The sequence below is a fragment of the Cebus imitator genome, unplaced genomic scaffold (assembly GCF_001604975.1).
Source record: "Cebus imitator isolate Cc_AM_T3 unplaced genomic scaffold, Cebus_imitator-1.0 Scaffold160, whole genome shotgun sequence".
NCBI lineage: Eukaryota > Metazoa > Chordata > Mammalia > Primates > Cebidae > Cebus > Cebus imitator.
The window spans coordinates 668,275-693,370 of record NW_016107475.1 but is presented as its reverse complement, the minus strand read 5'-3'; the positions used below and the strand labels follow the sequence as shown (position 1 = coordinate 693,370).

Sequence of the window (25,096 nt, the reverse complement as noted above, 5' to 3'; positions counted from 1 at the left end):
CCAATACTATCATTTTATGAAATCTTTACAAGATAAGCAAAGTAACACAATATTTAAGCATCTCAAATCTCCATTTTACAGTTGACTATCAAGGAATGGCTATTATAAAAAGCTCTATGATATTCTGCTTCTTTAGTTAGTAAGGTAGGGAAATAAGTGACACACTTTTTAGAGGAATCCATGCAATGGACAGAAAGTCAGATTAGGTGGTATCTAGGGATCCATCCAACTCTGGGACTCTATGATCAGATGGCCTCCAAGGTTTCTTCTGGATCAGAAAATAGAGGCACTTGGAACATATTTTTTTCCATTTTATTTTATTTTTTTTGTCTTTTTTTTGTTTTTTTCCTTTTTGTGGAGAACAGGGTCTCGCTATATTGCCCAGGCAGGTCTTGAACTCCTGGGCTTAAGCTATCCTCCCGCCTCTGCCTCCCTAAGAGCTGGGATTACAGGCGTGAGCCACAGCACCCGGCCTTTTTTCCATTTTAAATGGTTATATAGGTTAATAGCATTTTTTGCTTTTCCAAATTCATTGCTGGTGATGTCTATTACTTATTTGATGTCATGTCTTTAACCAGGAATGCGATCCTAACTAGTGTTGTTCCAGGAAAACATTTCATTTTGTAGGAAGCATATCCCAGAAACATTAGAAAATACTAGTCCCAGTATAAGTAACATTTGCCAACTACACTCTGGGCTACACTTTAAAATATCTGATGTTCAGCCAGGTGTGGTGGCTCATCCTTGTAATTCCAGCACTTTGGGAGGCTGAGGCAGGAGGGTCACTTGAACTCAAGAGTTCAAGGCCAGCCTGGGCAACATAGTGAGACACTGTCTCTCCAAAAAAAAAAAAAAAAAAAAAATATTAAAAAAAAAAAAAAAAAAAAAAAAAAAATAAAAAAAAAAAAAAAAAAAAAAAAAAAAAAAAAAAAAAAAAACAATTTTTAAAAAAAGAAAAATAAAAAATATATCTGATGTTATTTCTATATCTCAAGTCTAATAATAAATAATCTAAAAGTACACTTTCATTTGCAGCAGCAAAATTTGAGATGGTACTTTTTTGTTGTTTGAGACAAGGTCTGGCTCTATCACCCAGGTTGGAGTACAGTGGTACAATCTAAGCTCATTGCAACCTCTGCCTCCCGGGCTCAAGCCATCCTCCCATCTCAGCCTCCTGAGTAGCCAGGACTACAGGCACTCACCACCATACCCGGCTAATTTTTGTATTTTTTGTAGAGACAGGGTTTTACCATGTTGCCCAGGCTGGTCTCAAACTCATGAGCTCAAGCAATCTGCCTGGATTATAGGTATGAGACACTGTGTCCAGCTGATAGTAGTCTTAAAAGTAGGCATCTAAACTCAATACCTAAAAAACTGAAATGCGATGTTAAATTACATCTGAAATTTTCAAATCTGTTTTAAAAATCAAATAAAACTCGTAAGTTCCTTATTTCCTTTATTTTAACATGTCAAAAAACAAAGATATTCTTGTGCATACATACAAGCCGTCCCTCAGCATTCAGAACTATGCAAATAATTTTTCGATATGATGACAAAATGAAAAATTTACACACTTTAGTGTAGTGCTTAATATTTTTTTTTTTTTTTTTTTAGATAGAGTTTTGCTCTTGTCCAGGCTGGAGTGCAATGGCACAACCTCAGCTCATTGCAACCTCTGCCTCCCAGGTGCAAGCCATTCTCCTGCTTCAGCCTCCTGAGTAGCTGGGATTACAAGCATGTGCCACCACATCCAGCTAATTTTGTATTTTTAGTAGAGATGGGGTTTCTCCATTCAGGCTGGTCTTGCTCCCAGCCTCAGGTGATCCACCCACCCTGGTCTCCCAAAGTGCTGGGATTAAAGGTGTGAGCCACCATACCCGGCCTTAATACTTATCTTTGAAATCTATTACTGATGCTATGTCTAAAGAGCAATGACTCAACGAGAAAAAATTGCAAAGGCTGCCTTTTCCTTTTTAAAGTGCTTATTAGCTTTATATCCAAAACAATGGTTTTTATGAATACATAATACTGAAAGGTGCTCAAAAAGTCACTACTTACAGAACTGAACATGTCATTTTCTAACTCTGCACATGTAAACTTGTTTTATCTGCATTAATGAAGATTGCTTCCAATGGTTCTCAACCATATGCTTCAAATCAAGACAGTGCTAAGTTCCAGCAGCTAGAACAGTGATAGTGGAACAAACCCCAGCACATTTTAAATGGCTCTCAGCAGACCAGAGAAAGTGTAACAGCTTCTGAACATGTTACACATCCACGAGCCTTATCTTTCACTCCGCATATATGGTAAACATAAAAGAAAAAAGAAACACTCTGTCTCCCTATAGAGCATTTTATAGTATAGGAAAGATTCGAATTCTCGTATTATTTAACAAAACTCTTGTTTCTACACAGAAGAGGTTTTATATCCTTAATGTTTAAAACAAAGCCTATTTCCACCAAAAAAGTAAGAAGAAAAACATAAAAACTCTAAAAACCTAAGAAATAAAATTGTGAGAATTCTGAAACAAAGTGTTTTTTTAAAGGCTAATACAAATATTCCAAAATAGAATTTCTGAGCATGAAATATGTGATTTCATTTCAATTGTATCACTTTCATCTGATTGAAATAATTTAGAAAAAATAAGGCTCTGATTGAAATAATTTAGAAAAAAATAAAGATCATCTTAATGTCACTGCTTTCTGTCTGAGACCATCATTCCGATTCTTGCCCTCAATAGAAACCACTGTCCAACAGTCTTACAGTGAGCATCCTCTCAGGTCCCGGTCTGTTCGCTGAACCTGAAGCTGGTTTAACCCCTCCTTTGGCTCTTCTCCAAAATCCTCTATATATCTCAAGAGGAAAGTATTCATTTAAAAAAATAACAATACAGTGTGATAATGCTACATTTGATTTAAATTTAAAGTAGTAATAAATTATAAATTGCCAAATAACTTAATGTAATTCACGATGCAAATCCCTGGTATAAAAAGAATCCATATTGCCCTGAATATAATAAAGCAATCCACTGATTTTTAGATTACTTATGAAATAAAGGCAAAAATAAGATGTAAAATACTACTTATAAAAGTCAAGTAAGAAACCAGTTACCATAAATCTTTTTACAAAGATAAATGTAATGTGGCTTACCACTTCTAAAAATTGTTAGGGAGGTTTGGAATCAGTGGTTTCAAAAGTGACTCTAGGGAAACTAGAGACTGAATTATGTATTATTGTGATGTACAATATATTAACTATACATATAACAATAATACTGCAATGGGGAGTAATTAATCTTTGGACCTGCTACTTCTTGACAAATATATTTCTTTTTCAAAGTCTTTGCTGTAACTGATTCATTTTTAAATGTTAGTTTTCAAAAACTTTTCTACTTGAGATACTTATGTTAGTAAGAAGATACCAGAAGTCTAAAACAGTAATAAAATGCCTATAAAATAATGATTGTTCTTGCATCTTCTGTTACTGTGACAAACACACATTAAAATAGACAACATTGCTATGCCTGGAAATTAAAAATATCCAAATCTGTTAGAAAGAAGTGGAAAAGGAAAGAAAAATGGAAAATTCTTATTTAAAAATGGATCTGAAGTCCTTGCATTTCTTAAGAGCTTGACTTGCCAAATCACGGTTTATCTTCTTTCTGAAACCCAGTTGTGTCTTCCACCATTAATTCACATGATATGAGATGTCAATTCTCCATTTTGAAGTGCTCAGTTTGAATTTTCTTGAATGTTTGCAAAACTGGTACTAGACTTGAGACGTTTGGCTAGATAAGTCAAAAAAATTATGTTTTAATTTAAATTATCAAACATGATTACTTACTATTTTTATGTAAACTACAGCATTTGTCTATTAATTCTATGTTTGAATCCTGACAGATCCAGTCTTATAAGAATTAAAACCTAATTAAAACTTTTTTCTACAACCTCAAAAAACATAACTTTGTTAGAAACTGCACATGACTTTATCAGAAGCAATACCAAATAAAACGGTGTCATTTATAACTTCTTGAACATCACAATCTTAAATATGGACTGTAGGTGAAATAAATCTACTTAGACAATGAAAATGCCATAAGGCAGAATAACAAAATTATACATCTAAAAGTCTAAGTTAGAAATCCAAATCTAAATTTCTCTTAAAATTCAGTGAAACTTTCCTCAACCTGATAAAGCACGTATACAAAGATTCTATGGCAATCACTATGCTTAACTGTGAAAGACAGGATGATTTTCCCCCTAAGATCTGGAATAAGACAAAAATACCTGGTCTTACTCAACATCATGCCACTAACTTATTATCAATGCAACAGGTAAGAGAAAAGAAAAGGAAAAGTATACATATTGGAAAGAAAGAAATAAAACTGCTTCTATTTTCAGATTAAAAAAAAAAAAACTCAGTGAAAGAATTCTGTAATGGCAAAAAAATATTTTAATGACCCTCAAAGAAAAGTGAATTGTATATTATTATGGAACTCTGTAATGTAAAAAAAATTTTAATGACCCTCAAAGAAAAGTGAGCTGTATATTATATACACACATGAACACATATGGCTGCTAACAAAATACATTAACTTCAACTCTGATTTGACGCCAATGGGACTGAGTCATTAGGGTTAATAAAACAAATCATGGCTATTTGGCTTGGTAATATGTTTTGTACTTATAGTTAAACATGAATGTTTCTCAAGTTCTAGAAATGAAAAATAATTGCGCCATAGTGAAAAGTATTTTTTATCTGAAGTCTCCCTACTTCAGAGGTTCACAAAACTGGGGTAGGGGTTATGATTTAGAAGCTCCGCAATGGGACCATGGTACCCGTACTTTTTTTTAAAGCTCCGCAGATAATTCTGATATGTAGCCAACGATGAGAACCAGTGTCTCTGGTTTCTGTCAGGGTCCCCCTGACCACCACTGTAAGTGGAAAATGCCAACATGGCTTCCTGGACCAGTGTACTGCTTCAGTTTAAACTAAAGGGGAAAACTTAAACTAAAAACATCGGCCTAAACTAAAATCTACTTCTTAAGCCTTCAGTAGATTTTGGAGACAAACCAAATCAATAGCTTGGGTTTTTAAGACTTACTTTGTTAAAAACTACTAGAAGTGATCTAGCTTCTGACTAAATTTCAAATGACTTAATAAACTGGCCAATTTAAATACTAACAAGTACATACACCTACAACTTCCTTGCCTCTATATTCTCTACCTGACACATCCCTACATCCTTTAAAATTCTCCCCCAGGGATCATTTAATGGTGAATTTCAACAACTCTAAAGCAGTTAGCTGTTCCTTCTCCTCTGTGGTCCAACTGTATACTATATATACCTGTAATAAATGTGTTATATAATTAGATTATTGTCAACATGTTCTTTGAGGGCATGCATTATGCCTTGTTCCTTTTTTAATCCCTAATTCCTACCACAATGCTAGCATTCAATAACTGTTTGATAGATGGAAACATTAAGAAAAGTAAATGAAAATGTCCCTGAAGTACTAGTGGCACAAGAACGGTTTGCTTATACAGTCTTAGCATTTCCTAGCGTTTCATGAACAATGCTTCTGTGAAACATGAATAGGTATTATGCAAAGGTTCTACTGTCACGTTTTGGGACGTGCACTCTCAGAGCCTTTAACTTAGGTTTACATGCATTACAAAGCTCATGAAAAGGACATGGTATGCAACATTTCCCAATCTTACTTGATCCATTTTTTTAAACAGAGAATTTCACAGGAGTAGTATTTTGAGGAACATACTCTGCAAAATGTTCACATTAAGTGTAATGCTCTTTTTTTGTGATGAAGTCTTGCTCTGTTGCCCAGGCTGAAGAGCAGTGGCACAATCTCAGCTCACTGCAACCTCCACCTCCCAGGTTCAAATGATTCTCCTGCCTCAGCCTCCCTAGTAGCTGTCATTATAGGCACACACTACCACACCAGGCTAATTTTTGTGTTTTTAGCAGTCACGGGGTTTCACCATGTTGGGCAGGCTGGTCTTGAGCTCCTGACTTCAAGTAGTCCACCTGCTGCAGCCTCCCAAAGTGCTGGGCTTACAGGTGTGAGCCACCGTGCCCGGCCCAAGTGTAATGCTCTTTTACTTAACAATTTTTTAAAATTATTTATTTATTTTAGAGACATATGCCTTGTCTCACTGTGGTCCATGCTATAGTGCAGTGACTTGATCATAGCCCATTGCAGCCTTCAACTCCTGGGTTCAAGGGATTCTCCTGCCTCAGCCTCCTAAGTAGCTGGGACCTCAGGTATGCACCACCACGCTTGACTAACCCTCAATTTTTTTTTTTTTTTGTAGACACCAGGGTCTTGCTGTGTTGCTCATGCTGGTCTTGAACTTCACCATCAAGCAATCTTCCCACCTCTGGCTCTCAAAGTTCTGAGATTACAAGCATGAACCACCAAGCTCAGTCTCAAAAAATATTTTGGGCACCTCTGATGGGCTGGCACTTTCTAAAGGTTGGTGATACAGCGGTAAACGAGATAAACAACATTCTTGTTCTGATGGAGCTTACAGTCCAGGCAGGGGAGACAAACAAGGTAGAGAATAAATGAAAAAGATGATTTAAATAACAAATTATTTAATTTAAATTAAATGATTAAGTGCTATTAAAGAAAGATGGCACAGAAGAATGAATGGAGGGGTGTATTCTTAGACTGGGGAGTCATAAAAGGTCTCTTTGACCAAGTAACTTTAGAGCTAAGACCTGGCTTGCAAGATGCCAGGTTAGGAAAGCGGGAAGGGCCTTAGAAAAGGGGCAGTGTGAATGAGCTTGGTAGCAGAGAAGAAAAGAAAGGAACCAGAGTGTCCACAGCACCATGAGCAATGAGGAGAATGGATGTGACAAGTTTAGAAAGGTGGCAATGGGCCAGAGGTCATGCACAGCTTGGAGAGCAGACCCCGTAAAGTAAGTTTGGATTTATTCTAGGTACAATGGGAACACATTAAGGGTTCCAAGTAGCAGAGAACATGGTAAATTTGTGTTTAAAAAATTATTCTAGCCACTATGTAGCATATGGATTTTAGTAGATCAAGAAATGGAAGGAAGAATACCACTTAAGGGGCTCCTGCATTAAAACACGTAAGAGATGAAGGCGGCTTGGGCTGGGGTTTACCAGTGGAGGCAGAGAGAAAACTAAGTAGGACTGGCAGCATACTTGCTGATGAATTAAAAGGGGATGAGGAGCGGAATGTGGAAATGGAGAAACAAAGAAAAGAATTAAGAAATGACTACAAAGTTTGTGGCTTCCATAGCAAATAGTGACACTGGTAGTGTCACTTACTGTGACAACAAATAAAAAATCCTGATCAGAAGCAGTAAATACTTTCCATAAAGTTAAACAGATTTGCAAGGCAAATAAGATGCTAAACTTTAAAAGCATACCACGCTCTGAAAAATAGTTTCTCAATGGTGAGGTGCCCATAATATTTTGCTGTTATTCTAAATAAGTGCTTTAAGGACCTAAGCTACTATATATTTACAGAATGCTGGCAACCTTCAAAAAGCTTTACTAAATACACCATGACAAAGATTCTCCCCTACAGTAGCTAGCATTTTAAGGTGACGAAACATTACAAATTTAGTTTAAACTGATCTACAGGTAACCAGGTAACTTTTTTTAAAAAAGTTAAGATATATTACAAGTGAAGCTGGATGAAATAGTGATAGAAATTTACAGGGAAAAGATTTTCATATCATAGATTCCTAGACTACAAGTAGTATTTGAGAGAAAAGAAAATTAACTTTTTTCCTTAAACAGTTCTCTTTTTAAAAAAAGCTAAAATTATTAAGGCCTAAGCCCATACTTTCATTCTGTTAATAAAATTAAAACCATGTGACTTAGAAGCCACTCTTCTCTAGCTGTATGGTATCTCTAGGTAGTGCTTCTTTTACTCTGGCCTATTTTATAGGGAGAAAGAAAAGGAATGAATATTTATTGAGCACATACTATTATGTCAAATAACGTCCTTGGAACTACAATTCCAATTTGTTCATAAACAAACTGTGTGTATGTTAGCTATAGTTTCTTCCTGCCTGCCACACTTTTAGGTGGTTCTGCCATGACTCCAATGGGTCTAAGAACTGTCTATATCTCCTGCTATTGCCATGTAAGGAGTGCAAAGCCTCTGTATCTATTCTTCTGTTGTTGCCAAACTTACTCCGGGGGTAATCTAGCTTTCTCAATTTAATCATCTGAAAGACACTGTGTTTTAACTTTCTATTGTCTGCACTTATAAAATTTTTACACAGTTCTTTCACTAGTAAGCACAATTGTAAAATTGAAAGCAAAGAGCCCTTTCAGGCTAATCTACTTTGAGTTCTCGGAATATCAATCACTTCTAAAACAGGCCTAAATTTTATAATACGGGCTTTTACCTATAAAATAAATAATTGTAAAAAACTTACGCAGAATGAGTTTGCGTTTCTTTTGCTCCGAGTGAAGAAAGCTACTAAGGTAGAAGACAACAGGTAGAAAGAGAATGAACACAGAAACAGCAATTACAGGCACTGTGTCACTGCAAGGGACTGAACAGTTGAAAGTTCGACTCCAAAGTTTTCGAGTGATGTTCATCTGGAACAAGGACAAACAATATCATTCTATTTTATATTTAACTTGTCTTAATTTCTTATAATTATTTTGCTAATAATGAAACAGGAACCTAGAATTTAGACTAAATACACACCTCTAAAAACCTACTGATAGTTGAGGACAACTTATTCTTCTAGGAAAAAAAGCTGGTTCACAATTAGTCATTGTATAAATTTATATCCACACAGAAATTTCATATTCTAAGTCCATAATACTGACCAAAGTATTCTAGAATGTCAACCATTTGTACATTCAGATAACTTGTGTGAAGAGGAATATAGTTAGGCACTGTTTTACCCATTTAAAAAATATTTATTATTTATTAAGAGCCTACTAGAAACTAGGTACTTTTTTAGGCAATAGGAATGGAGCAGTAAAAACAAAAATCCACACTGTACATTTCATTGTAAGTGCTTTTTACCATCTCCAATATTACTGGTCCCTTTGAGGGGCTGTGATAATTCACACTCATTCTCAATTCTTAAGCTTATTAATTTTGACCTCAAGTTCTCTACTTTGAGCCAGTAATTTCCCTTTCCTCTAACGCCTCAATACTCAGGCATCATATTGCCTAAAAAGGCATGATTGCCATCTAGTGGCACACTCTGTAAAGGCAGGCTATAAAATGGAGAAAAAAAAATTTTTTTTGGCCATTCATTCAATTAATACATGTTTATTAAGCCAATTATGTATCAGATTGTCCTAAATACTGAACGGAGAATAAAAAAAGCCTAGGTCCTTGTCCTCATGTGCCTTATATTTTAGTAAGGAAGACAGACTATAAACAAATAAATATTTCAGATGGTAACAGAAGAAAATTAAACAATGGGATAGGAAGTGACTGAGGAATGGCTTCTGAAACGTAGTGAAACCTAGAAACTCTTAAATTACCAACAAGTGCACAGAAACTGAAATATAAACATATAACAGTACCTACACCTCTGAAAATGGCACATATTTTCAAATCTAAAAAGATTAAATGTACCAAATCATCACTCACTTATGAAGTACCTAATTAATTTCTATTTTATTTTACTTTTACCCTAACCATAAGATTACCAGGGAAATATCCATTTTGGTTTAACAGACCAGGATATTCTAAAGCTTTACTACTTTATGACTACTTTATACTTTATTTCTGGTTGAAGACAGAATATGCAAATTCCACCATATTTCCACAAAGAATAATCACCCTGAAGGTATATTCAATAACACTCTAAAATCATGTGTCATCTAAGAAGCAAAGTACTTACTGCATCTTCCACATCAATGCATAAATGTGTTCCAGGTTCAGCCTTATTCTCAAGTTCATTCATTTTTTGCATTTCACTGTACAGACTACTCAGACTTTTGTAAGCTTCACGACAGTTTTTGCATACTTCTGAATAATTTTTTGTCTGTAAGAGACTATGTGCACTTCCCTAAAATGACAAAGGCATATGTAACGTATACAATAAAGATTATACACAATATGTCTTTAATGTAAGCTATTGGCCCTTCTAGAAGACAGGAAACAATATTGTATGTTAAAGTGCTAAGCTGTGATGTTGAGTAGGTCACTAAATCACTTTGAGTCTCAGCTTTTATCATCGGTAAAATAAAACGACCTCTACCTGTATTATAGGTCCAAAGGTCTAGAGACCTGGTATGTGAAACAGATGGCAAACTGTTTGGAAATTTCTATGCGCCCCTACATTTTGAAAACCGCTGCATTAGCTAATGTTAACTGAGGATAACAATAATTCATATGCCAAATTACTGATAACTAAACACAAAATCTCCTAAATTATCTCATCATTATGTACCTGCACTTATCTATCCTTCTCTCACTGAATGAATAAAAGCGGTTCCTGCCTATGCTGATTTCAACACCACAGTTTATCTTTCTGAGACAGGACTTTTTAAATGGAAAAGGAAAAGGCACCAAAACTGCATCCCCACTCAACTCTCTTATCACAAAAGTCATAATCCAGGCCTTTCTAGTCAACAAAAAGGGCCAAATACCAAAGAATGGTATACCCTAAAATGAGGATAGTGGAGATACACAAAATACTATGCTAGTAAATCTCAAGCTTCTGTACTTCTAGACTGACATTTGTCTTTTCAAAAGTAAGTTACTAAACAGTCAATTCACATCTTTGCTTTCTATGCCCTTTATTCTTTACCATGTAGTATGGAGAAAGGATATTAACTGAACAATGAAATGAAACAGAAAGGATAAAAATCAAAGTAATTACATGGTGTAGCCCCAACAATGTTACCCTCACCATATATTTGACAGGAAAACTAAGTCTCTTCTTAATCTGCTGCAGGAAATAGCCCATTGCTTTTCACAGAACAATTGTGCATTTAGCTAAAAATTGTACATTTAATCAATTTGGTTAAAATTGGGCACATAATCTTGATGGGAAGTAATTTAACCTTTTTTTTTTTTTTTTTTGAGACAGGGTCTTACTATTTTGCCCACGCTGATCTCAAACTCCTGGGCTCAAATGATCCTCCCACCTCCACCTTCCAAAGCGCTGGGATTACAGGCAGGAGCTACCATACCTGGCTGCCATTTTTATTAAAATGTAAAATTCACATATCTTTTGATAATGTGAAAGTTGCAGACATTAGGATGAAATCTTTTGTCATACTCAGACAAAATCGGACCAGGAAGGCTCAAAGGAGAGAAGACTCATGCTTACATGCCTGATATAGCTGTTTCCAAGGACTTTCTAAAAAACCCACAAGAAACCCTTTCACGCCCTTCATTCAGCTTCTGCTTTCACATGGTTATCACTGCCATTCTTTAAGACTGCAGAAATTTAGATAGGATGAGCTCCAAAGAACACCTGCCCAGTAATGGCATCTCCACTAATGAACTGAGGACAACTCTGGCTTTGAGTCTCTGGAACCAATGAACTTAGTTTCTAAGCTTCCCTTTACCTTTCCCTCACTGGATGTACTGGTGGTTTGCCAGTGTATTCCAAATTATAATACTCTTTTCTCATTCCCTAGTAAACTCATCATATTTGAAGATAGTTTTCTCTAGTGTCTTTTTCGTTGGTTGACAATATAGTAATTCCACCCCTAGAAATCTACTAAACTCATATAAGTACTTTAAATGAAAAGAAGGCTGTTTATGGTGTACAATTTAAAAGTTATGAATTGTTTGTTTATACATAGAATTTTCCATTTAATATTTTTGGACCACAGTTGGCCACAGGTAACTGAAACTGTGGAAAGTTAGACCACAGATAAGGGGGATGACCTTATGGAAAAATTGCTATTTGAGTGTTATAACACACATTGGTCCTCTAAAGGTTCTGAAGTCCTGTAGTAAAGCATTTCCCAACCTTAATGGAATACTAAACCTTTTCTGATCTATTAACATGCTACAGAACAAATTCTGAGAAATGTTCACCTAATTTTTATTTGTTTTTTTTTTTTGAGACAGAGTCTCACTGCGACGCCTAGGCTGGAGTGCAGTGGTGTGATCTCAACTCACTGCAACCTCTGCTTTCCAGGTTCAAGTGATTCTCCTGCCTCAGCCTTCTGAGTAGCTGGGACTACAGGTGTGCTCCACCAAGCCTGACTAATTTTTTTATTTTTACTAGAGACGGGGTTTTACCACACTGTCCAAGTTGGTCTCGAACTCCTGACCTAAAGTGATCTGCCCGTCTTGGCCTCCCAAAGTGCTGGGATTACAGGCGTGAGCCACCACGTCCGACCTAACTTTTATTACTCTCAGGGAATAATATACAGAGGAAGTCATACATGCTTGTATCCTAAGCATGTGTACATTTACTGTGGGGAATACTTACTTGCTATGTAAGTTTCAAAACTACAATTTAACCAGAGTTCCAATCTCGTCCTTCACCACTACCAGGCAAGTTCCAATACCAAAATTCAACAGTCAGAGATAGAGAAGGCAAAAATCTACAAGGTTAAGATTCTTAAAGGCTACCTTTTAGTATTGTAATTCAATACTCAAACTTACCTTACTAAACAGTGCTTTTTAAGGCAGGTAAAATATATTTAAGCAAATTTCAGGCAAAGAATAAACTTCCTGTAGACAGAATCAAACTAAACTGCAAAATACCTACATAAGTCAGATTGAAAAACATTGTGTTTTAATTAAACAATCATACACCTCAATCAATGTTTTCACACTCATTATCTCACCAGATTCTCATTACAAAATACTTGAAGATAGGCAGGCTAGATATTACCTCCATTTTACAAATGAGATAACTGACATTTTCATGATTTGTAAGTAGAGAAACTTACTCAAGGGCAGAAATCCAGGTCCACTAACTCCTCTACATCATGAGTTTAGATAAATATCAATTATTGGTGCTATAAAAACTTGGAACTGCACATTATTCCTTTGTACAAAGCAGCATTTTAATTTTAACTGTTATATATAAAATACCTGAAGGTTATGCTCAAAGCAGGTCAGGGTGTGATTAAATAGATTAAGAAAATATACTGTGCTGTTTGATAATTCTTCACTGTCGTTCGTTAAACAATCTGTCAAAAAAATTCAAAAAGTATATTAATATAACTCAAGAACAATTATATGTTGTCATTTATCTCTTAAGCTATCAACTTCGTTTCACACTACAGTAATTCTTTATTCAAACAAGCATGAATTTTCCAAATATAAAAAGCTTACTGCTTTTATTTTCTAAAAGTTAAAAAAAAGTCATAACCATTTTCATGAACATCTTAAAATAATCATATACTCCTCTTTTCATAAAAATGTAAGAAATAAAATTCAAATTGACTTTTGATGGCACAAAGTCATAATTACAAACTATCAGCTATCAAATGCTGCCTTAACAGTGCTATTTAGGCATAAGACTGTTTACCCTGCATTAATTTTACCAAAACTCATATTCCTTATCATTATTTTTTGTGTCAAATGTCATAGTTCTATGTGTCTTCCATCTTCACTAATGGGTCATTTATTGTACCTAACAGGTTAACTTTTAAATTTTGCTCTTTCTAATCCAGATGGGAGCCCAGAGAAACAAACTGGTGAGAATTTTGCCTAAAATACTGACATGGGGGCTTCAAGTAAAGTCTAGAAACAAAATTGTCTTACATTTTTAAAAAATCCTACATAACTGGTATTACTCCACAACTTGCTATTCTTGCTTAGAGTTAGCTCAAGTTCATTCATTCCTTTTATTTTCTATGTGTATACCACAATTTATGGATCCATTTTCCCTTCTTCAGGGAATACTTTTTTTTTTTTTTTTTTTAAGAGATGGGGTCTTGCTCAGTTGCCCAGGCTGGAGTGCAGTAACACAAGTGCAGCTCATTGCAGACTTGAATTCCTGGGCTCAAGTGATGTTCCCACCTCAGCCTCCCAAAGTGTTGGGATTACTTAAAGGCGTGTGCCACTGAGCTCAGCCAGGAAACCTAGTCTTTATCCTCAGGTGAACCTTTGTCTTTACCTCTCCTTGTGTTCTCAGCCTGTTATCTCCAATTGAGGTTCAACTGCCTGTTTCCAGATCCTGGAACTTGTGGTTAGCCATTTCCATCTCACTCTCCTGGAATCCTTGCCCTCTTTATCTTCCACACACTTATGGACATTTTCAATCCTGGGCAGTCCTCTGTATATCTACTTTCTGTACTCTCAGTCTGATTATAGAATAGTACTACAGAAATTCTAGAATTATAATGAAAGGACCCAATTCAAATTCATGTGTTCTGATCTCAGGGCGACAAAACGATCCTTGTAGATGCCGTACTAATTGCTTTACAAGGGATGTTCCAAATATTTTCTAATTGCTAGTCCCCAGCCCTACTCTTGTTCCCCTTACTTTCAACAGATGGCTTTGTATTATACCCACCTTATTTAGAAATTCAGGGCCATCTAACAGGATCACTCTCAACTGAAAGTTGGGAGACAAAATAGGAAGCTATTGCAATTACCCAGGAGAAGGGTGGCAGAGCAAGTAGAATTTGCAGAAAAAGAGACCGACTAGGTAGACACTAGGATATGATACACAAAGGGACATCCATGCACTCTGATAGCCAACAATCACTACAACGAAAGTTAACACTTACGAAATACTTGCTATGTTCTAAGAACTATGCTTACACTTCATTTTAAACACATTTGCCCATTTAATTATTGCAATGATTCCATGAAGCAAAAATTATCACTATTTCCATTTATAAATAAGGAACAGAAGTTTAGATAAATTAAGGAAGTTGCCCAAGGTCATAAAACTGATGTGAAAAGCTAGAATCTCTACAAAGTCTGAATCTTGAGCGTCTGAACTCTCAAACACTGCAAAACAAATAACATATTTATATCTACATACATAATCAAATCATTAAAAGTTCAAGACTCACAGTCTACAAATACATGCCACTGCCTACTCCCTCCACTACCCATTGATATCTTATACCATACAAGGATTCAGGCAGTCCCCACCACTGATCAGAGTTAGCAATAGAGATGAAACCTAAACCTGGTGGACAGAGGGCAGACAGCACAGTAAAGCTCCTTTGTGCAAATCAGAAAAAGATGCCCACTCTGGCTGGATAAATTACAAAGGGGCATTCCCACCTCCAGAAGCTGAGCTGGAACTCAGCCCCATTCACTTCCTCACAGAAGCCCCTTGTGGAGGGCTCCTTCTGCACCCAGTGTACACAGGACCCTCTTGGTGAACCTATTTCTAGAGTCATCCCCTCGCTGAACTCACATTCTACATTCTCTGAAGCTTTATCTTCTCAAGAACATGAATCTCATTCTAACTTCTCACCTTTATCATTTAAAAAATCTGAGGGATCACTAAAAATTAGGAAACTAAGCCAGAGAAATAGGTGATGCTGATGATCATACCACAACTGAAATAAAAATAGGCCCGGCATGGTGGTTCACACCTGTAATCCCAGCACTTTGGGAATTGGGAGGGTTGCTTGAGTCCAGGAGTTCGAGACCAGCCTGGGCAACACGGTGAAACCCTGTCTCTACAAATAATACAAAAATTAGCCAGGCATGGTGACATGCACCTGTGGTCCCAGCTGCCTGGGAGGCTGAAATGGGAGGATCGCTTCACCTTGGGGAAGTTGAGGCTGCAATAAGCTGTGACTGCACCACTGTATTCCAGCCTGTATGACAGAGTAAGACTTATATGTGTATATATACATATAAACATAAGCCCCTCTTAATGCCAGTTTAATACCATCATGAAGTAGCCCACTACCCTTTTGGGATTGATGCAGAGTTCATATAAAAACAATTACATCTATGCAGAATATTAGGCTATTAGGCCAAGAAGATTGAACAAGTTTTCAGTATTTGTAGTTGATGTGTTGCAGGGAAGTTGAGGGAACACAATTTCATTCACGACAATTGTACATCTGTGTTACAACGAGCTATGTCGTGACAACTGACATACACAATATAGAGATGAAAGGGGGTGTGTGTCCACATACTGCCTGCAAAAGTCGTATAAAGTGCATTATCATGAGAGAGCAATAGCAAATTTCTTCTATGCAAGATACATAACTAAAACAAATAATTTCTTTTTAAAAAGTAACGTATAAAAAAAATTCTCTGAAGAACCAAAGAAGTTAAATTTCTTCTATCTAACTGAGAGTAGTTTACTTTTCACTTAAAATAATTTGGAAATTAAACTAAAAGCCAATATAGACTGGTCATCTTGTTAAGTACTACATTAATACAGTACCATCAAACTTTTTTCAATGATCATTAGACGGTGGTATCATAAAGCACGAAGGAGTTCATTTATATAATGGGGTTTAAAAAAATCTTCATTATTAAAGAGCTCTGACTTTCCAAATTGACATAACAGAACTTTAGTAAATTCCTTGTTTATCTTTTTGCAGGAATTGGGAGTTTACGGTTATAAAAAGTGAGAACGTACATAGTTTAGAAATTAGTAAGTTAAGGAATATTAATAATAATAATGCTTCCTATAAGCACTAAGTGAAGTGGTCATTATGAATTTCCTTCATCTTAGATAATCAATGGAGCCTCATCAAGGACAGATTAACAGAGTGCCTTTCTCAGTGAAGGCTGAGGCATCAGCTCAAGAGGCATTTTTTTTTTTTTTTTTTCTGAGACAGGCTCTCACTCTGTCACCCAGGTTACAGTGCAGTGGCACGATCTCAGCTCACTGCAGCCTCCACCTCCCAGGCTCAGGCGATCTTCCCACCTCAGCCTCCCATGTACCTGGGACTGCAGGCATATACCGCCACACACAGCTAATTGTTGTATTTTCTGTAGAGACGGGTTTCACCACGTGCCCAGACTGGTCTCTAACTCCTGGGCTCAAGTGATCTGCCCACCTCAGCCTTCCAAAGTGCTGGGATTACAGGTGTAAGCCACTGGGCCTGGCCTCAGGAGGCATTCTTAAAGGTATTAAGGATTCAAGTTAAGACCTCAAATAGAAACCTACTAAATTATCATAACAGGAATTATCATCTCTAAATAAAGCATTTGGCATCTCTTAGGAATTTTATAAAGATCACTGCTGTTTTTCAAAACTAGTTTTGTAGAAAATAGCAGAGATAATCACCCATTTAGGGTAAGCTTCAGAAAATACAAAGTAAACAATGGAAACTTTGTACCTAAATGACCTAATTAAGTTTAAAAAATATGAAAACTAAGAAACTTTAAATTATAAGATACAAACAATATAATTATAATGCTTAGTACATTTCCCTCTGGATAAAATATGGGAAAGAAAGGTTTCGGTTAATTGACCTTCTGGTTAACCATTAAGTACTACTGTTGTTTTTTAAAGCATCAAGATATACATTTTATGTATTAACTGAAAGTTAGTTTTCCTTTGATGAATCAGAATATACATCAATGTTATAGAGTAGTTCAAAAGCATCATTATGCTCAGAAATTATCACCCAGATCACCTGCATTACTGAAGATATAGGCTGCTCATAAAGACAGAGTGAGTTTTCAGTGTGTAAGAACAAATATCTGAACTGATCATTCTGAGGCCTATCTTATTACAATAATACTTCATACTGGATGTTGCTTATCAAAGAACCAAAACACTAAAGCAGTCACGAACTCATCAAATCTGGTCATTCTGCTGATTAACTGTTGTATGCACAAGATAATCAACAAGGGTCTCAATAACAAGGCTACCCCTTTGTCAACAATACGCAGCTTTAAAATTCTGAGAAATCTTTAACATACTCTCTTTACTTTTTAGCGGTCGTTTTCCATAAGAGCTCGTTTCCATGTTATCTATACTATGAGTAGAAAGAGTTGCACTCTTAACACTTCTTTTGACCTTCCATCGATTTCCAGTAACCAGTTTCCTACCAAGACTAGTATCATTCAGAGACATAGGAATTCTAAAGAGAAAAGGGATGGGAGTAGTACATGGATGGCATTCTCTCCTCTCTTGGATTCCTAGCCTTCTTTTCATGAATAATAACCTCAGAGACTAGATGCCAATCCTATTTCAAGCTAAAGTAAGCAGAACAGAAAGACAGTTTTGGGCAGTATATTCATTTTAATAATATTATTTCTAAAATTTTACCTTTTATGTTTTTACATTTTTCTATTTTTTAATATTATTTTATAAAAATTCTAGTAGCCCCTGCTATGGTCTATGGTCTGAATGTGTCTCCCAAAATTTAAGTGTTGAAACTTGATGGCCAATGTGATAATATCAAGAAGTGGGGCCTTTAGGAAGTGATTAGGTTATAAAGGTTCCTTCTTCACACATGGGATTTACTCTTTCACTCTTCTGCCACGTAAATGGGACAATGAATAAAGATACTTTTTGATGCATAATTCTGGAAAATAAAATAGCTAATCTCTCTAACCACATCTAACATATAAATACTCGTCACAGATTTGAACATTCTGTTTTTTAAATTTCTATATATTTTTGAATAGGTATTAAATGTCTATGGCATAAAATCCAAAGAGTTCAAATGCAAATACAGTAAAAACTAAATCTTCCTTCCTTTCCTGCCCACGCAGCTATCCAACTGCCTTCCCCAAAATATAAATGTATTTTTAGAACAATAAAAAAAATCATACTTCTCTGTACTTCGCTTCTTTTACCTGAGACCATATGTCTGGGTCAAATTAATTTTAATTGGGAAGAGTCTTTTAAATAAGACATATCCAACTGCCTGGCATTTTATTTGATCTTCAGAATTTCAATGTAAAGAATATTTTCAAGATAGGATGCCTCATGGAAGAACAAAAGTACCCTAAGAATTTTCTATATCATACCCATTATAAAGTTTAAATTATAAATTAGGCAGAGTAAGAGTTAAACAATAAAAACTAATAACTATGTTACTTTCACTAAATAATTAGTAAGTAAACAAAGGGTTACTTGAATACAAGCAGTGCCATACCACCACAGTTGATTTTATAACCAAGATGCTCTTGAGTGCCTCACAGGAGGGACAGCATCTAGAGCACAGACATGCTGGACAAAGGGATGATTCACAGCCCAAGTGGATGAAGCAGGATGGCATGAGATTCCATTATGCTACTCAGAATCACACACAATTTAAGCTTATAAATTGTTTACTTCTGAAATTTTCCATTTCATATTTTTGGACTGCAGTTGACTGCAGTGACTGAAACTATAGCAAGTGACACCATAGCTAATAGAATACTATATAATCCCAATAGGAGAACACTGTATAAGCCTTTCTTGTTTTTTTGTTTTTTGCTTCTTGTTGTTGTAAACAGGGTCTCGTTATGTTGCCCAGACTGGAGTGCAGTGGCACAATTATGGTTCACTGCAGTCTTGACCTCCCAGGCTCAAGTAATCCTCCCATCCCAGCCTCCCAAGTAGCTGGGACTATAGGCACATGCCACCAAGTCCAGCTAATTTTTTATTTTTTGTTGAGACAAGGTCTTGCCATGTTGCCCAGGCTGGTCTTAAATGCCTAGGCTCAAACAATTCTCCCACCTTAGTCTCCCAAAGTGCTGGGATTAAAGGCATGAGCCACCATGCCTGGCCTATAAACCCTTTTTGTTGGCCCAAATTGTAAACTACTCTTATCAGTCAAGGTCCTACCTTCCCTTGCCAACTTTACCTCCCACTGTGCTTCCTGGAACATCTGTTGCCCTTTTATGCCTCTGTGCCTCTGCTCATGCCACTACCTGCGATGTCCTTCTCTCATTTCTGCTTTTTTATTTTAAGACAGGGTCTTGCTCTGCTGCCTAGACTGGAATGCAGTGGCACAATCACAGCTCACTGCATCCTTGAACTCCTGGGCTCAAGTGATCCTCCTGCCTTAGCGTCCCAAGTGGCTAGGACTACAGATACTCACCACCATGCCCAGCTAATTAAAAAAAAATTTTTTTGTAGAGATGGGGGTCTCACTATGTTGCCCAGGCTGGTCTCGAACTTCTGGGCTGAAGCAATCCTGCCTTGGCTTCCCAAAGTCCTGGGATTACTGGCGTGAGCCACCTCACTGGCGTCATCATCTCTACCTATTGAAATCATGTCCAATAGTGCAGGCCTAAGTTCAAAAGGTAGCTAGCTCCTCCAGGAAGTCATTTCAAATTCTTCTTTATTTTCTTCTTCCCCCAAGGACTATAACTTTATTAAAGCATGGATGTGTCTGTCCTAGGTTGTATTTGTAAATATATCTTACTCACTAAATTATAAGGCTTGAAAGATAAGAACAGCCTAGTACATAGTTGGTATTCAAAACACCATGTGAATTGGAATAGCGATTTTAATTTTTCCAAAGAATATCTAAAAGTAGATCTTACTTTATTACACAATTCCACACAAACCTGCAAAGATGGAACAGATATTATCATCCCACCCCATCCCCTGCCACATGCCACTTGATGGATTATTGTAAACATCATAATTATTATTATATTAAACAGTTAACATTTCTTGAACATTATGTGTCAGGCATTGAGCTAAGTGCTTTATACAATTTATTTCATTTAATTCTCAAGGCAACTATAAAAGATAGGTTCTATCATAACCACCAATTTACAGATGAAGGAAATGAACTTCCAAGAGGCAAAGTTTTTCTCCATATCTGACTGTTGGTAGGTTAGGGCTAGTAAGATGCAGAGCTTAGAATCAAACCCAAGTCTGTGTAAATCCAAAGCTCATAGTAACTGCTACACTTTTCTGCCTTTCACTATTTGCTCAGTTACCATTTATAAACCATGGTGTTCATGACAGTTTATTTAGACTTAGCAATAAAAATTATTATCCAGCTTCAAAGATCCCAAAATTCACTAAAATAAAATCTGACATCTGTACTACTGAACTACAAGTGCAACATTAAAATGAAAGAATTACTTACTGGCACAATTTGCCTCCTGCCATGTGGTATTAAAAAACTCGGAGAGAATCACAACTATTTGCATTCTATCTGCCATTAAGAGACTTCTGGCACAACTCTGACTCTCTGAAGTGTTCTGTAACAAAAAGAAGACAGAAAAATAAGTCTGAGTATTTTTAGACTTTACAAACAACTTGAGGCAAAAACCTTACAAAAAATAACATTTATGATAAGTCTTTTAACATTTTGTTTGATATGACCAGATAATGTTAACATTAATAATAACAATGGTAATAAAGTAATTAGCAGCTAATATTACTGGTACTGGGTTCGTTTGCAAGAGAAGAAAATCTTTATATCTAGTTTGTACTCAAATGGAAAAATACACTTTTACAGATCATTTTAATAATGAAAGAAACTCATGTTATGCAGATAATAAATCAAAGTTCCCAAATTATTTGGTCCTTATCTATTTCCTTTCCCTTGTGCCCCAAGCAAGGAACTAACTGAGTCCTGCTGGCCCTTCATTCTTTCAAAGTTATTTAACTCCTACCATTTACTAGGCACTATAAAAATCCTGAAGTTTTGAGGATATAAAAAGTATTAAAAAATGCCACCAATTCTGGGGCTTTGAGAACCTCTCATAGATACACAGAAAAGGAGTTATACAGTGTGATGAATAATAAAGAGAGTGGTAACTCCTGGGAAAAAATGATCAGTCATGTGGGAGGAGAAAAGGAAAAAAGGAGAAAAGAGAGAAAAAAGGAAGAATTTTTGCTTTAAAATACTTGCTGATCTTCATTTAGGGAAGGTTATCTTCTTTGCAGCTTAGTTTTGCCATCCCATTATAAGGTACATTTGAATGGGTGCTTGCTTTTAAAATAGTGAATTGAACAAAACTTTTTATAAAAATTATTTTTTTTTTTTTGAGACAGTCTCACTCTCTCACCCAGGCTGAAGTGCAGTGGCAAGATCTCGGCTCACTGCAGCCTCTGCCTCCCTGGTTCAAGCAATTCTCATGCCTCAGTAGTAGCTGAGATTACAGGTGCATGTCACCATACCCGGCTAATTTTTGTATTTTTAGTAGAGACGAGGTTTCACCATATCGGCCAGGCTGATCTCAAACTCCTGACCTCAAATGATCCGCCTGCCTCGGCCTCCCAAAGTGCTGGGATTACAGGCACCGGCCACGTGCCCAGCCATTAACAAAACATTTTAAAAGTCTCTTTCTTAGAATTATTTTCTAAGCAATAGAAGTCATAGAAGAAAATTTCTATTATCACTTCTTTTTTTTTTTTTTTTTTTTTGAGATGGAGTCTCACTCTATGGCCCAGGCTGGAGTGCAGTGGCACAATCTCAGTTCACTGCAACCTGCACCTCCCGGGTTCACGCGATCCTCCTGCCTCAGCTGCCTGAGTAGTTGGGACTATAGGCGTGCCTGGCTAATTTTGTATTTTTAGTAGAGACAGGGTTTCACCATCTCTGGTTTGGCCAGACTAGTCTTGAACTCCTGACCTCAGGTGATCCACTCGCCTCCGCCTTCCAAATGCTGAGATTATAGGCGTAAGCCACCATGCCTGGCCTATTATCATTTCTTAAGTAGAAGTAATAATACTGTATTAATACAAGCCTGGGTCACCAGCTAGTGATCTTGACTACCCTCTCTAATGTTCAGTTTCAAAATCAAGGATCCTACAGTTACTGTATTAAATAGCATACATTAATCACTCAGCACACTGTCTGGTACATAGTGACTGACATATGCTATTTCACCTAACATACTGTCAACCTGAAGTGCTCTAAGTGGGTTTAGTTGGCTAAGTGTAATTAGTTGCTTAAGTTGAATCTTCATAAGTGGGTTACTGGCTGATTTTAAAAATCAATACAGTACAGCCTGTATGAGTGTTCAATGTGTGTAACGGTTCCGCTGAGGAAGATATCAATGTAGTTTTGAGAAATTAACAAAGAGTTCATGAAGGAAGCAGGATATGAACTAAGCACTATATTGAGGAAGAGAAGCGGAGTGGAAAATAGAAGAATTAAATGATCATGGGGTGAAAGTGGTAATAATTATGTGGTACTCAGGGAGTATTCAGTAGTCTACAAAAGTAGGGGTATTAGAGGGCTAGGTTAGAAGGTTATGAGAGGCCTTGAGGGTCATGAGAGTTAGACAGTGAGAAATTCTTGAAGATTTTTGAGGATGGTGTCATGAAAAGCAGTTTCAGGAATATATGTCTCGGCTGTGCTATTTAGTGTGAGGAGGCAGGGAGACTAATTAGGCTACTTCTATAGCTCGGGTATGATGAAAGGATGATGGCAACAGTGAGGACAGAAAATAAATAATTAATAATCCAAATGATGATGCGGTACTTACTAAGTACTTAACAGTGCTACATGTTCCAACTGCATTTCCTTATTTAATCCTCATAACAACTCTATGAAATAGGTAGTGTTAGCTGGGTAGAGGGTAAACTATCAAAGGTGACTGAGAAGGAAAAATAAGGAGAGCAAGATGTCCTATAAATCAAGAAAAGGGAAGGTGTGGTTATCTGGGTCAAATCCTGCTGAGACAATTGGAGGTGCATCTTTCAACATTGGCACTATTGGTGACACTAACAAGAGCGAATTTGATGGAGTCCTTGGTTGTGAAAGTGAGATCAGAGGGGGCTGAACAGGGAATGGAAGATGAGGAAGTGGGAAATGAACCCAGACAGCTGCTGAAGAGTTTGGGCTTGATGGGGAGAGAAGAAAGAGAGGGTAGTGAAGAGCAATGTGGGAGTCGGGAACTTTCTTTCATTTCTTTCCATTCCTCTGTCCCTCTGTCCTGCCTTCCTGAAATCAAACCCTGCCTCTTCCACTACATGGGTCAGGATAAGTCATTACCCTGAGGCTCAGTTTCTTAAAGCATGATAACCACCTATACATGTGTAGGTTTCTCTTCTGGACAAAAGTCCCTTTAAAATGGAACTGTCACATCTTTGTATTTCCAACACCTCGCCAAGTGACCAGAAAAACAATGCTCCTTGTTAATACTTAGAATTCTTAATACTCAAATCTATCATAACCACTTAGCAGAATCCTAACCATCATGAATCCAACCATTTCCTTTTGTCATGCCTGCACCCAGGAAGTCAGAAGCTGCCAGCAAAAAATTAACACCAGATTAATTCCATAGTAAATCCATGATCCCAAACTATACCCCTCACTTTTCTGTCTGCTCATTCTCTCCTTTTTACAACCACTATTTCAAATCCTTCCCACTCTCCCAGAAGCTCTAATCTCTCTCTCTCTCTCTCTTTACTCTCAAAAGATCTAACCTCCTGGAAAATAGACGCCTTCGGGCTGAAACTCTAACCTGCCTACCTCTACACCCAACCTCTCCTACCCTCCTATTATGGTGGGGAAGGCACCCGTCCCTTTCAAGGCCTGTCTCTCTGAGGATGCCCTAGATTCCATCTACCCTGCCTTTTCTAGAAACTGACCTTGTCTGCTTCCCACTCCCTCCTACAGAATCTTCACCTTCTCTAAAGGACCCTTCCTATCAACATTTAAACATGTTCAACTCCCTCCCATCTTGAGCAAGGAAGAAAGGAAGGCAGGACAGAGGAATGGAGGGACAGAGGAAGAAAAAGAAATGAAAGAAAGCTAGCCTGGCACAGTGGCTCATGCCTGTAATCCCAGCACTTTGGGAGGCTGAGGTGGGCGGATCACCTGAGGTCATGATTTTGAGACCAGTCTATCCAACAAGGTGAAAACCCATCTCTACTAAAAGTATAAAAATGAGCTAGGCGTAGTGGTGCACATCTGTAGTCCCAGCTACTTAGGAGGCTGAGGCTGGAGAATTGCTTGAACCCGGAAGGTGGAGGTTGCAGTGAGCCAAGATTGTGCCACTGCAGTCCAGCTTGGGCGACAGAGTAAGCCTCTGTCTTAAAAAAAAAAAAGAGAGAGAGAGAAATGAAAGCAAGTTCCTGAGTCCCACATTGCTCTTCAGTGACCCCTCTTTCTTATCTCCCCATCAAGCCCAAACTTTTCAGCAGTTGTCTAGGTTCATTCTTCCCACCTCCTCATCTTCCATTCCCTGTTCAACCCACTCTGATCTCACTTTTATACCAAAGGACTCCATCAAATTCACCCTTGTTAGTGTCACCAATAATGCCAGTGTTGACAGATGTACCTCCAAT

At 37.0% G+C, this 25,096-nt stretch overlaps 1 protein-coding gene across 1 annotated transcript in view; it reads right to left on the bottom strand.

Moving 5' to 3' along the window:
* Positions 1 to 1,964: 1,964 nt before the first annotated feature.
* The window catches only part of OSTM1 (osteoclastogenesis associated transmembrane protein 1), a 29,006-nt gene continuing 5,874 nt past the window's right edge, over positions 1,965 to 25,096 (bottom strand). Inside the window, exons 2-6 of the mRNA XM_017543734.2 lie at positions 20,937 to 21,051; positions 13,045 to 13,142; positions 9,878 to 10,045; positions 8,441 to 8,606; positions 1,965 to 3,787 (exon numbers count right to left, since the gene is read on the bottom strand). Of these exons, the coding sequence (XP_017399223.1) occupies positions 3,732 to 3,787; positions 8,441 to 8,606; positions 9,878 to 10,045; positions 13,045 to 13,142; positions 20,937 to 21,051 (603 nt within the window). The 3' untranslated portion in view covers positions 1,965 to 3,731. The remainder of the gene's footprint in view (positions 3,788 to 8,440; positions 8,607 to 9,877; positions 10,046 to 13,044; positions 13,143 to 20,936; positions 21,052 to 25,096) is intronic.